At 44.4% G+C, this 14,356-nt stretch overlaps 1 protein-coding gene across 3 annotated transcripts in view; it reads left to right on the forward strand.

Moving 5' to 3' along the window:
- Positions 1-13,998, forward strand: part of RAB6A (RAB6A, member RAS oncogene family) — a 112,600-nt gene extending 98,602 nt beyond the window's left edge. For all 3 annotated transcript variants that reach the window (XM_038407083.2, XM_038407092.2, XM_043504033.1), the window contains 2 exons: positions 7,042-7,108; positions 11,998-13,998. In XM_038407083.2, coding sequence (XP_038263011.1) covers positions 7,042-7,108; positions 11,998-12,062 — 132 coding nt within the window. In that variant the 3' untranslated portion in view covers positions 12,063-13,998. The remainder of the gene's footprint in view (positions 1-7,041; positions 7,109-11,997) is intronic.
- The last annotated feature ends 358 nt before the right edge of the window (positions 13,999-14,356 follow it).

Below are 14,356 nucleotides of genomic sequence, written 5' to 3' on the forward strand. Positions count from 1 at the left end.
GAAAGGTTCCAAGTGTATGCGGCTGCCAGTGAAATTCCTAAGTCTGTGAGATGAAAATACAGTGATGCTGATGTGGGTATGGAAGCTACAGTGAAGGAATAAGTCTCCGTGTACAAGGCTGCTTTCTAGCCATCCTACTTTCCTAATTGGATTCATTCACACATGCTCTGGCTGATAAGCACATGGTTCATAAAAGAGAGAGTATATTTTCTTAGCTGCCAAATTCCCTTTTTTTTTTTAGTCCAATAATGTTTTGTTAAAAATGTAGCGAAAGGCATAATTTTTGTGCCTTGCCAGACTGTAGAGAAGGGATTGCTGCATTAAACTTATCCTGGTTGGCTTATCAACAGCTTATCAACTTAATTTATCAACTTATCAACAGCTGGCTTTAAATGCCATAATTTAATCAGTTCCTATCAACAGATTCATTTTTTTTAAAATGTTAATTTTTGACTGAATTTCTGACCTGGATTTTAAGTGCTGGTGAGTATTGCTAGCGTGGCGGGGGGAAGGACTCCTATTCCACACATCAGTAACACCTTCCTTCCAGGGATCTCAAAGCACTTTAAACAAATCAGCAGAGTACGCTGTGAAAGGGGGATTCTCCTAAAAATTGAGGCACAGAAAGGTTACGTGATTTGCCCAGTATCATACAAGAAGTCTGACAGAGCTGAGAATAGCAGCTATTTTGTGGTGTTCTCTATCGAGCCTGTTGTGGTAAGGCCAGATTTTCTAAAGAGCGCCACACCCAGACAGGTTCAGCTCCTATTTAAGGACTGGCATAAGTGGATAGATTTTCAAGATTACAGCATGTTGGGTGCTGAACTCTTGAAAATCAGGCCTGTAGGTGTCTCACCTGCAGCCCCTCAGCTCCTTGTCCTGTGTTCTTCTTACAAATATCCTTCATCCTCCCATCCTTTTTGTCTCACGTCTGTTTAATTCTCCTGAAAATAGCAGGTGAACTTGTATCTGTTCTGTCGCACAGTCCCTAGCAAAACTAAATGGAGTTCTAGGATACCTTAGCTTATAAATGTTCACGTGTTCCTCTAAGCCGGGGTTTACCTGGATTGTGGGTTCCTCCTTGGAGTTCCAATGCCTCCCTTCATCTTTCTCATCACTTGCCTTTACAATTTCATCTTAAAACCACTGCTGCCTGCTAAAGTACAATGCCGCCACTCCTCCTCCCTTTCTTTACCCCTAGTTTGCATGGGGGGAGCTCCCAGTGGCTTGTTTTGTCTCCTCCTTGGCTCTTTCCCAGCACTTGGATATTTAGAGATTTGAGGGGCGGGAAGAGGATGGTTGCTCAGTGGCTAGGGTACTAACCTGCGACTTGGGGATACCCAGGTTCAATTCCCAGTTTTGCCACAGACGTCTCCTGTGCCTGGGGAAGTCACTTTGGTGTTGTGCTTCAGATCCCCATTGTACAGATGGAGAAAATAGCAGTCCCCCCACCTCCCAGGGTACTTAAAGAGAGTGAAGTACTTGTACTGCAGTAACGAGGTCTATCGTACAAGTATAAAATACATAGCTGGGAGATGGGATTGATGATGACTTTGAATTTCCCTTTTCAGTAGTATGTACTTTGGCCGAGATGGTGAAATAGCCATAGGAGGGTACTTAAGTTTTTTTTCACTTCGAGTGTCTCGTCCGTTCTGTGAGCATCCTAACATTTTTCGACTGCTGCTGTGCATCTAGCAGAATTATTGAGCTGTCCAGAAACAGCAGATCTGCTTGAGTAGTTCAAATTATTTTTCTAATGTACGTTAACTTGCATTTGTCCACAGTGAATTTCATCTGCCATTGTTCAACCCATTTGGCTAGCTTGAAGTCCCTCTGGAGTTACTCAGGTTAGATGAACCTCAATCACTCACTTGTCTGTGAACCTTCCCAGCTTGGTAGTTCCCCCTTCCTCTCTTCCCCTTTTCTCCAAATCATGTAAGAATGCACTAACCTTACTATGGATCCTTGACGCATCCAGCTTTTTGCCTTGTTGAAAATAAACATTGTATTCCTTGTTTTCCCTCTTAGCCAGTTTCTCTTGCTTGGTAGAACTTTATCCCTCTCCTCTTGGCCCCTTAAGTTGCTGTAACAACTTCTTGCAGGATTGAAAGTCTGAATTATATCTGTCAGTTCTCTCTCTGCTTTTATTGACATCCTCGAATAATTCTAATAGATTTTCTGCCCCAGAAGCCATGCTGGACTGCCCCATGCCCACAATTTTCTTGGAGATTTGGAATTCTATTTTTAAGGTTCAGTGGTGTAAATCCCAGAGTCCACCCCTACTGACTTTCCTAAAGAGAAGAACAATGCTCATATGGCAGAGTAGCTACCTGTGACCCAGAGGAACAGAGAGTAGCTAGGTCTGTTTGTATATGGGATTTAGTTGCGTATACTTGATGTGGAGTAATAGGGCTTAGTTCACTTGTGGGTTACTTGGGCTTTGCCTACAATATAAAAGCCTTATTTTGAGAGGTCAGGGGAGAGGCATTTCCACAGCATAGATCATGAAGCCAGATGAGGCTTTTCTTTGGAATTATCAGGAAGATGTGAGAGCGGAACTAAGCCAGGTGGAAAAAACCTAGAGAGCGGACTCTGAGAATCTGGATTAAATCTGCTGGAAGTGAAGAATAAAGTAAAGCATCCTTGAAGTTTTAAAGGAATAGTTCTATTTTTGTGTCATTTAATGCATGTCCTTCACAACAGAAATGCTTCAGCATGGGATGGGTGACTGCCCAATTTACCTCCAGATCAGTTTGCCACCCTTCAGTATGGTATCAAGTATCAGAGGGGTAGCCATTTTAGTCTGTATCCACAAAAACAATGAGGAGTCCGGTGGCACCTTAAAGACGAACAGATTTATTTTTACCCATGAAAGCTTATGCCCAGATAAATCTGTTAGTCTTTAATGTATCACCGGACTCCTCGTTGCCAGTTTAATGGTTGCTAATATATATTTTGGTTGGCCGCTCAGGCCCTTCATTCTTAAATTCCTTCTGCACTCTTGGCTTGATACTGTTGGTCCTGGTGACTTTCTGTTCTTTAATTATTTTGTGCCAGCACCTTCTCTTTTGACACCTCCATCTGACTCTCACCTTCTCTGTGTCGTTCTAGGACTGAGAATGATGAGACCATCCTGTTGAGCAGAAGTTATCACTAGGTTACATTGCTCTGCAGCTCAGTTTATTATTATTTTATACAGCCATCATAAATGTTCATGGTGCTTTTCAAGGCAATTTCCCTGCCCTGAAGATCTTGCCATCTGTGTTCAGTTTTTCTTGTGCAAAATTTTTAGAGGTGACTACGCTTTCAGCTCCTAAAAAACACATTCACTGTGTCTGAGACAGACCTGCAGGACTTCTGTCAGCAGAGATCTGGCCCTGCAGAGCCCACAAGACCTGAGAGAGAGCCAGCTTCTAAGGATTCTTTTACAGGAGTGGGAAGGCTACCACCTCCCCTGACAAATGGATATCCCGATGAGAAACTTGTGGGCCTTTCTGAGATGAGTTTGATGTCAGTTTGTATTGCAGGGTGGTGATGAAACAATCCTGCCCCAGAAAAGGCTAGATTATTTTATAGGACTGTTCTACATCCAGAGGCCAGTCATAAAGGTGGCAGCTGTGAAGTGAGACTTGCATTCCTTGCTGGAGGGAGACATTCATTATAGGATTCAACTGAAAAAGCACATTGGTGCCTTAAATGTAAAATCTGACCAGCTTGGTGGTGAATGCTTGGAGAACAAATGAAATGCTAGGCAGGAAAGGATGAGTTGGTAAAGAGGGAATGCAGATACTGCCAATAATGTGTGATCATGTTTGGCTTATCCCAAAGTCACCGAAAGAGAATAAGGCATTTCAGTTCTGGAAGAGCAATGAGCACCAATATAATACTACTAGACTCTTAGGACTGGCAGAGGAAGAAGAGATGGGATCTTAAGTAGCTTCTTGGATCACTGGCTGTAAAAAGAAAAGGAGTACTTGTGGCGCCTTAGAGACTAACAAATTTATTTGAGCATAAGCTTTCGTGAGCTACAGCTGTAAAGATTTTGCCTCTTAAGGAGATGATCAATTTTACATTGAGAGAGCTGACCAAATCCTTCCTTAAATATGAATAAAAGTAATGGGGTTGGCAGGGCTGTCTTCAAATCATTTAAGCATAATGGCCATGAAAATCCTGCTGATCATATGGGAAAGAGGGAGACTTTCTCTCTCCCCGACTTCCTCCTGTGACCCAGGCAAAGTGACAATGTCTTTCTAGTTTAAAAAATGGCCTCTTGAAAAATGCATTGGAGGCTGTGCTGCTTTTCCTGGCAGTTATGTATGAAGTGTTCTGGCAGGACTCTTTTGGGAAGAAGAGGTAGGGTAATGGATGTGAGACAGGAGTGAGAAATTGACCATCTGATAGGATGTCCTGATACCAGGACTCAAGCTGGCCAGATACTTAGTCTAGTTCCCCTCTGTATATTAACATGACAAATTGGTTTAATTATTTCCTGATCAGCAAATCCTTCCATCCTTTCACACTTGAGAACAACAGGTATTTATCCTATAGGCTTCCTTGCCTGCCTGCCTCCTATCCACCGCTGATGGACAATATTGTTAAGCATCTGAAAAGCTGATGTGCTTTGTCAGTGTTTCTTGTCAGTGGCTGCTCTTTAGTGCTTTACTGTAGCTGGTGTACGAGAATTCAGTTAACCCTTTCAGAGGTCTGACTGACTGGATGGTTCAGGGGAATTGCGGAGACATGGAGACCAGCACCAGGATACAAAGTTTTGTACTTCTAGGTCATTGGTTCAAATTCATCTCAGACTGGTTCTTCAGCCATCAGAGTCTGACTGAGCCTACATGAAATAAGTTTGTTCTGTTCAGTTCATGTCCTAGTGAACATGTGCATGTGGTGGTTTTGTTCGCTAAGGACTGAATGGACAAAAAGAATGGAGATGTTGGAGATGGTCCCTTCTTAGCAGAAGTGTATTGTGCTTCAGGTAGCACATGATCAGGATTCATTACTGAATTTGATCATTAGCTTCTCCGGCTTAGGCCAGGTACTTAAGGGGAGTGCGACGTGAATGCTGATCCCTCAAGAACAGGGATGAGATGTTGATAGGTGCTGTGGGGGAAACTTGCTTTGCTAATGCCTCTCTTATACCTCTTGTTAGTTTGGCATCACACCTTGTAGCAGCCTGCCACCGGATCAGTAATGAATAGTAATGACAAACAGACATAGGGCAGACTCCAAAAGCAGTGTGTAGCCCTGCCTTGGGAAGATCATGCCTACATGTGACGGAGCTGAGGGGCTGGTCTTTTTTATTCCAGTAACACTTGCATAGCTGGTCATGCCAACAAAGTCTTACTGGATTTCATTTCAGCATTGTTTACAGGCAGTAAATTCATAGTATGAACAGATTCACCCTGGATGTCTCTTGAAGTAGTTCTCTAAGTTCTTCAGTTTCCTATGGAAGCTGGGTTATTGGAGTAGATGGAGGAAAGTTTGGTGTTATCCAAGGAGATCGGTGAAAGAATAATGGGATGCCTTCAAAGGGACACTCTATAAGGCTGATGCAATGACTGTGGGGTTCAGACACTTGGTGTCCGTTTCTGTAGCAAGCATTGTGTCTGCAGGTCATTGTCTGGTTCCTCGGCAGCAGTTGCATGTATGTGCTCAGCCGACTGACTGCAAAACTCCCAGGACCTGGAATCTTCCAGTCCAGCACCCATGGTGCTTCTCAACACACAGGCACGTAGTACATGGTCAACTCGATGTTAACCTTGTGAAAGTTTAGCTGACTTGGTGTGTCAGTTTCACTCTTGTGTCTAGTTCTAGGCATGTGCTGTGTACGCTAGCATAGATCCAACCCTCTGCTCTTGCTGGGGTTATTCTGAAGGGGCTACAGAAAGAGAGAAGACAGATGATAATGTGCATCTCCTCATCTTGCACCCCAAAGGATCATGCCCGAGTCTGTACATAATTCCCAGAGGCAATTCTGGGAAACACAGGATGGCGCTGTGGAGGGCTGTGCCGTTCTCATCTGCTTGATGTGGCTGGTTCTCACGGTGACTCTGGAGAACACGGTTCAGCAAAGGCGCAATCCTTCACTACATGATTCTCCTGCGGGAAAATATCAGATTTCCATAGCGCGAGGAAAACATTTCCCATGTCACACATGAACTCTGATGTATAATGTTAGGAAATGTTATTGACAGAGAAATAGTGAATGGGATTGGTGGCATAGACCCCTAGTGGCAAACAGTTGCAGGTTGTTGTCTGTCCAGAGGGCTGGGGAAACGCAATTTGGCAGAAGCCACACAAAGCTGAGCCTCACATTACAGGAAAGACACTGGCTAATTGTAGATGGCACAGAAGAGGGGAAAAGGTAGGTTTCAGCATAGTCCCTCGCTTTAAAACACCACGTAGGTGGACATACCAATGAAAATATGATTGGACAGGTATGAATTAGAGGCAAAAAGTACGCATAAGTGGAAAGGACAAATAAGCATCTGACAAAGAAAGTATGGCAAGAACCAGAATCACCGTACTCTTGAGACGTACGTTTTCATGCTAGAACTTAGCATTTGTCTAGTGCATGGTATGTTGCTCTGAATGTGTAACCATTAACTAACACGTAGCTTTCCATGGAGTTGGGAGGCTCTGAATTCTCATGTTACACATGGACAAACTGTCCGAAGTGAAGTGATTTGCCTACGGTCATTCTGCAAATCGGTGCCATAACCAAGATTGGAACTCTGGGGTTCCTGTCTCCCACACTGAGTTCTTTGTTTCCAAAGACATTCATGGGTTGTTTAACTGTTACTATGTAGCCAGTGAGTCCAACTAATTTAACTTCCAGTGTTCACGAGGATGTGCACTTTTCAGTGTCCCAGATCCAAAGGTTACTGTGGGTGTCGGTCTCTTAGGGTAGCCAGTGCAGATTTTGAGATAGTAGACAAGCAGGTATGAAGTGATTCTGTTTTGTCTGGCAGAATTGGAATACATTGTCACAAATGGTACTACGCATTTAATCAGTTTTATCTTTCTCTTTTTCAGCTTTTCCGACGTGTGGCAGCTGCCTTGCCTGGAATGGAGAGCACACAGGACAAAAGCAGAGAAGACAGTATCCTTTACGTCTTCGAGCCATAATTCTGTGGATGTACAGCTAGGGGCTTTCATGCATGGGGACATGCAGTCTGAGTAACAGACACAGGATGTGGGAAGGGAGAGAGATAAATATAAAACCTGCCCCGGTGGCCACCTGCCTAGCTGTTGTTAGCTGGCTAATTGCTTAGGCATCACAGAAGCGTGTGTTGAGGAAAGGGTACGATCCTTACAGACTAGTTCAGCGAGGGTGTTCTGGGCTGTAGAAGCAGCGTGGAGACGTGGAATAAGCTGTAAAGAAGCTGGGATCACTGGTGGAGTAGAGGGGTGAGAGTTATGCAGTGACATGAATGGATAGGTGTAGGGATGGTCAGCTGGGAAGTGCCTTGGAAGTGGGACAAGAGGCCTGAATTTAATATGGTGGAAGAGGGGATTAAAAGGAGGGTGACATGGTCAGCTCACCAGGCAAGGGAATTCTTAGCCCAGCATTTTGAACAGGTTGGATGTCAAGGAGACTACAGAGGAGGAGTTTACAATAGTCAAGAGAGAGCCCCGAAGAGTTTGTGGTCTGGACAGAGAAGGCTGGATCTGAAATGTTTTATAGAGCCGAGGTTCTTAACCAAGGGTCCAGGGGCCCCTGCAGGTTTCAGGTTTCAGGGCTGCCGCCAAGCAGGGCCAGTGTTAGACTTGATTGGGCTCAGGACAGAAAGCCGATGCCCCACCACATGGGTCTGAAGCCTGGGGCCCTGAGTCCCGCCACCCGGGGCTGAAGCCAAAGCCTCAACAATGTAGCTTCGCGAGGCCCCCTGTGGCATGGGGCCACAGGCAATTGCCCTGCTTGCTACCCCCTAATGCCAGCCTTGGCTTTTATATGCAGAAAACCAGTTATTGTGGCACAGGTGGGCCGGGGAGTTTTTATAGCATGGGGGGGCTCACAAAAAAAAGGTTGAGAACCCCTGGTCTAGAGGATAAAGCTGCAAGTCTTGGGTGCCAAACTGACAGGCCCAAATAACAGGAGATCAATGCATTGTCAGTGGCTAAAGAATGAGGAGGGCTGAGGAGGAAAGACAGCTGAATGGAGGCAGGTCAGGAGTGTAAAGGTAGGTTTCCAAATAGCCTGCAATAAAGATCACTCATTGTCAAGAGAAAAGGCTGGGGGTGCCCTGACAGGAGCTGCTTCGAGAGAAGCCTAAGGGGATTTCCCCAAGAGGTGCTTTGCTCAAAGGTAGGAGATCCAGGTGATCGTCTCAAAAGCTAAGGCAGGACAAGACCTTGAGAAGTTGGATGCAGTCAGTAATCTCCATACCACCTACAACCCTTCAGTTGCAATCAGTCTGACCTCTTCCTCCCCCATCATCTCTGCTTCTCTTGACATTGCAAGGAAGAAAGGAAATGGCACAGTCATTGGAGACCGGTCTTTTTTTGAGTATGGGGGACATGCGCATGCTCATCTTAAGGGGATGAAGCCAAAGGAGAGAGCAGGTGTTGAGAAAGAGAGGGCATTAGAGTGGAAGTGGATGGATTTTTTTGTGGGTGGTGCTGAAGAGTTGGAGGGTGAGAGGTGAGAATCAGCATGGATGATGAGGTAAGAGTGGAGGAGGAGAGGAAATCACAGTAGATCTTGATGATCTTATTTGAAAAAGCAGGTAGAGGATAGAGGGGAGGTTTTAGGGGATAATCTGTTTCAAATAAATAGCTGGCATTGTGAGCCTAAGAGTCAGTGCAGGTGGAGCTCTATAGTACTGTCTGGCAAGGAATGAGGCAGGAACTGTAAGAGAGCACACTTGGAGTGGAGGAAGTGAGTGTATCAGATGTAAACTAAAGACTTTTTAAGCATCACATTTGTTGCAGAGGAAAAAACCATGATTTTAGCAGCTGTAGGTTACAGCTGCTAAATCCCGGGCTTTCTGTGTGATATGTACTTGATTAATCAAGGACCCTTTCCCAGCAGCATACAACTGACAGGCTAATCAGTGCAGATTTTATTAATGAGAAGGACAGTGTTAGATCCTCAGTCCCTGCATACGGTGACCCCTCCTGCCTCCATCAGGGAGTTGTATCCAATCTCCAAATGGGAGAGCAATAAGGCCACTTCCAGTTGGGCTCTCTGCAGAGTGCAGATAGCAAAATAACTTGTCGCTGTGTGTGTCCTGTGCTGTAGAAGCAGGTCAAGACCAGTGGTGAGTTGTTGTTTTTTTCTTTTTCCCCCCACTGCCTGTTTACAGAAGCATGGGGGTACAAGGAAATTGGGCTAATCATCAGGCTTTCATGCTCCATAACTCATCTGCATGGTGTTGGCAGAGCTGTAGTTTTAAGCATCTTCCTCAAACAGCTTCCTCTTAACTGTGAGAGGATTTAGAGACTCAAAGCTACAAGACAGAACTGTAACAAAGGACTCTTCCGTTCTTTGTTTCTTGCTGACCATTTCCTTCCATTCCTTGGAAAGAAAAGCTTCCTCCCCAAGAATAGATAATTGGTGTTACCAGCCGCAAGAACTGCGTGCCACCCTCAGCGAGCTGGGCAGAGACGGATTTTAGACTTGTGCTGAGCTGACATGAATCAGCGTGTCTGGGGTTAGTGTCCAGCTGGGGTTAGTGTCCACCTGTGATCTCTGGGTGCACTGTAATGATGGAGTGTTAGGTTTGGGGATCCGAGTACCACAAAGGGAGTAATTTATTAGAAGCTGAGTCAGAGGGGAGCGTTTGAGTGACCGTGTGCTGCTGTTCACTGTTGGCTATCATTCCAAGGGGTAGGCTTTTGGAAAGCAGCACAAGTTGCTCAGTGACACCAGTAAGCAACAGTGAGAGAGTTGGGGGAAAGGATTCATGATTATTTCCCACAAAGGCATTCTCAACACCTGGGAATGCCGTCCAGAAATGGTGTGGTAGTGTGGGAGGGTCAGTGCTCCTAAATTCCATGATGGGTATGGTCTGAAAAGAGATGGGGGATTAGAACAATCTCATCTAGGAAGCTGCAGGTTGACTGAAGACTCACTACTGAGTATAGTGCATTTAGTGTTCATGGCCATGGAGTGGATGCTGTGGGTATAATTAACTGAATGTATGTGTCTATACTTGGGGATTGTCTTTTTCTGATCCAGTCCAGGGCCAATGCCAAAAGTTAACTGAGTCTGTAACATTGCCACGGCACCCTTCTAAACCTGATACATTGAGAGGCTAAACCTTAAATCTCATTTTATTACCCTCCTCTTTCCCCCACTGCAGTTCTGACACACAGTCGCCAATTTCTGGGCAGTCACTTGTGAGTGATTGGAATGCCTTTTGTTAGGGGTGTCAGATTCGTTCTGCGGCAAGAGCCGAATTACCGTCTCTCGCTCCATGAACCTGGAGTTAAACTTCCACTAGTCCTTTGGGCACTTAAGCCTCCTCACTTTCACTTTTCTTCTTTCCTGCCCCCTCCCTCTCCTGGTACTGGTGCTGTGGGGTGGAGTGACAGTGCCGGGTGGACACTCTTTTCTGTGAAGCTGGGAATGCTTAGAACAGCAGGAAGCTGGAGGTGGGGGAGCAGAGAAGCATCTGCTCTCCTCACCCCATTGCTATGGGGCTCTGCAGTGACAGCGAGAGGCTGGGAAGAAGTCTCTTTAAGCTGGGACACGGCAGCCCTCGTAGGCACTCAGGGAGAAGGGGAGTGAGGAGAAGGAGTGCAGATGCTTGTGACCAATCAGGTATGAGTTCTCAAACTCCTCCCACTTCATGGGTCCGGTCCTGTTGAAGTGCAGGAGCTGCAGGTTGAATACCTTTGAAATGGGGCGGTGGTTGCAAGCTGGAAGAAAGGGTCCTGAAAGTAGGATCTGCCCCGCGAGCTATGTGTTTGACACCTGGGCTTTATGCCATTAGAAATCTGGGTTCCTGCTTTCAGAGGAGATACGGTTGCAGTGTTAGCTTCAAAATGATGGCTCCTAAAACAGCAGGATAATCAGGACAACTCTATTTATAATCCAGTCTTTACAATTTGTCAGGCCTAGGAGACAAATACTCTGTATCAGTTGCTCTGTCTTCCCTGGATCCTGACCCACAGAGTGGTTGAAAAATTGTCCCGGGGTCCACCATAGCCCTCAGTCCTCTGTAAATGGAAAGGATTGTGAGCTTTGGGCCATGGAGGGGGTTGCTGAAGGGTGGTGTGTGGTTGGGGGAGGGAGGGGCTGCTGAGATGAACTGGGCCTTCCTCGCTGCCCTGGAGCTGCAGTCAGGGAAGGGGACCTACAGGAGCTGCTCTCTGCGAGTTGGTGAGAGCAGGGCTGAGGGAGGGAAAAGAGAGCAAGCTTCTCTCTGCTCTTGCTGGGCTCTACTGGCCATTGCATGTTGCTGCTCCCTCAGTAACCCACTTTTGGGTGTCTCCCCCAACTGAAAGCTGCTGTTCTCTACCACTGGAAAGCAAAGACTGGTTATAGTGTTGGTTTCTAGCCCTAGTGGTTTGAGACACTGGACATACAACCTTTCATTTCCTACTGTCGGAATATCTTGGAAACAGGAAGAGGTGATTAGGAGACAGCAGGAAGGGAAAGATCTTACAGGGGTGGGCACTGCATTTCTAAGAGCTTGGCAAGGAAACCCCAAGCCTGGCCTGGGCACGCCCTTAGGTATAAGCATGAATCTCAAATCAGTAAAGGGGGCTAGGAAATCTACCTTGACTTATCTGAGGCTGGGATTTTCCAAGGGTGGTGCCCCATTGAATACCAATAGGAATTGGTGCCTAGTTGTGTTAGGCTTCTCTGAAAATGCCAGTCTAAAGCCTCACCTAGAGGCAGCGCAGAGAAATATGGGAGAACGAGGATGACTGTGTCCACCAACATTGCTGGGTCTTGTATTCAGAGCAAGGCTGGCTTTGGACCCAGCAGGGCCAAGGTGGGAGTGCTCCGACTTGTTTGCCTTAACTTACTTCTTCCAGTGATTGACATAAAACTGGAAAAGCCTCAAGAGCAGCCGGTCAGTGAAGGAGGTTGTTCCTGCTAATACCATGTTGCTTCTCTTACCTTTCTCCAGAACATCACTGCTTCCCCTCCCTTTACTCTTCATTGACTGCGGTGTGAATATTGGCTTGAACTGTCCCCTTTCAGTAATAACGTATTGCAATTCATCGTTGCTGGCTGTCTCGTGGAGATGATCTCTTAGCTTCACAAGCACACACAAAGGAGAATGTCAGTGTCTTCATTATTTATAAGAAAAAAAATAAAGCCAAAATATTCCAGCATATTCCAGTTATAACTTTAAAAAGATAGGTACAATTTCTTAATATTTGTTCCTTTTTTAATGTTATGATATTGCACTTTGAAATGATGGAAATTGAGTAAATTTTGAATTGGACTTGGTGAAGAGGTATGTGCAGAATAACACTTTTATATCTTACCCACTTGATTTCGCTATCAAACTGGAAATGACTAGACAGCAGTCAAAAGAAAGGTAGAGTTGGTGTATCCTTTAGGGTTAGATGCTGCCCTTTCAATATAAAATAAACAAAAAAGCTATAATCATCCTCTACGCTGAGATGCTCTGAATCTTTTTTTCAAGCCCCAAACATTTTGGAAACCTGAAACTTTAGCAGGGTTTTGATGCTGAAAAAGGATACTGAGTCTTAGTCTTTGCAGTGTCAAAATGAACAAATTTTCAAGAAAGCAGACCCAGAAATATTACATGTCTTTCTGATATTGATAGATGGCTTTTTTGGGCAGGGACACGTGCTAACGAAACACTTATGCGGGAGACAAGTAAACGGATGTCTTGGATACACAATTAGTTTTAAAAGCATTTTTTTTCCTTTATGTAGAACTCCAATAAAGTAAATTATTACTCGAGAGATTGGAACGTGACATTTTGGCTATTGGGGAGAAAAGCAATTTTTTAAAAAGAGGGAATTTTTAAACAAAGTTCAGCATCAGCACTAAAAAACAATTTGGTCAGTGGATTGACACATCCAAATTTAGCAGAAAGACAAAACAGCATTTGACGGAACAAGTAGAAATGTTACAATAATTTACAGTTAATATGGGGTGGATGGATTGAGGATCAGCTTGTGGGTTTCCTTATCATGGTCCTAAGTAAATTGAGGAAGGGGGGAGGATGTTTACTTGTGAGTCTATAGAAGTAGATTTGAAAGACCCTAGGTGAAAAAGAAGGGAATTGTAATAGGATGAAAAGAAACTTATGATTATGCAGATGTATGCCATTAATTTTTAGCATTTTTTATGTTGGGTCTTCCAAGTTGGTTTAGTTTTTTCATGAGATCTGTATAGTTTGGTTAAATAGCTAGTAATTTAGTTTTATATTTAACTAAGCTACAGTTAACCATTTTTTCTTTTATATTTATTTCTCAGCTTAATTTTTTTTTACTATTTTCAGTATTTTTTGTTTTGCTGAGGAATCTGTGTCGAGCTTTGCCAGTGTTGCAAGATGTAGCTATCTAAGAAACACACAGAAACCAGTACACTAGACGCGCACCCTCGTAATCTTTACTAGTCCTTGTGAAATTGCTGTGTCAGTTAATAAACACAATTGTAAATACATTGTTTGTAGGAAGAGTATTGCTGAGTTACAGTGCAGGAAAAGAATGCCTGAGTCTACCTTACAAGCATTACTTAATTGACAAAGTCTAAAGATGGAATTGAAAACACTCAAACTCCTCCCTTCTGCCCTTCCCCCACTGAAAATAACCAACCTGAGGGGAATAGCCCCCCACCCCCACTGCTGTCACCTGGCAATATGCAGAGAAAGTGTGGAATTCTGCATTCTGGAGTTGAATGTCAAATCAATACCTGCCCTGGGTTTATAATAACTCTGCATACCAATAACTTAACATTAAAGGCAAAAATGAGATGTAAAGTGCTTTTATAATGCAATATTAAAGGCAATTTTTTTTGACGTAGCATGTCTTGAAATAAACAGTGAAATATGACAAAGGATCATATTCTTTATTTCAAAGAAGCTGATGTGGGGAGGAAAACCTGGCTACTTTTCCTGTATTGTAGTCGCCTTTATTGTGCAAAAAAACAAAAACTCCATCTTGCTGCTTTTAATATTCAGTTTTCTTTGGCTTGGATTCTTGAAGTAATTCGGTTTGTTCATAGTTCGGATTTCTGTAAACGCAGCATTTTTGCCTCCAGTAAAGTTTAAGGAAAACACTAAAACAAGGTGCTTGAACAGCAGCTCTTTGCCCTGCAGTTCTAAGTTTGAAACGTTTGACAAGCCAGGCCCTAGGTAAGTCAGATGGTCACTCAAGCAAGTAGTCCTTACTCAGCTGAGTTATCCTGCTT

This window comes from Dermochelys coriacea, chromosome 1, assembly GCF_009764565.3.
Source record: "Dermochelys coriacea isolate rDerCor1 chromosome 1, rDerCor1.pri.v4, whole genome shotgun sequence".
Classification (NCBI taxonomy): Eukaryota; Metazoa; Chordata; order Testudines; family Dermochelyidae; genus Dermochelys; species Dermochelys coriacea.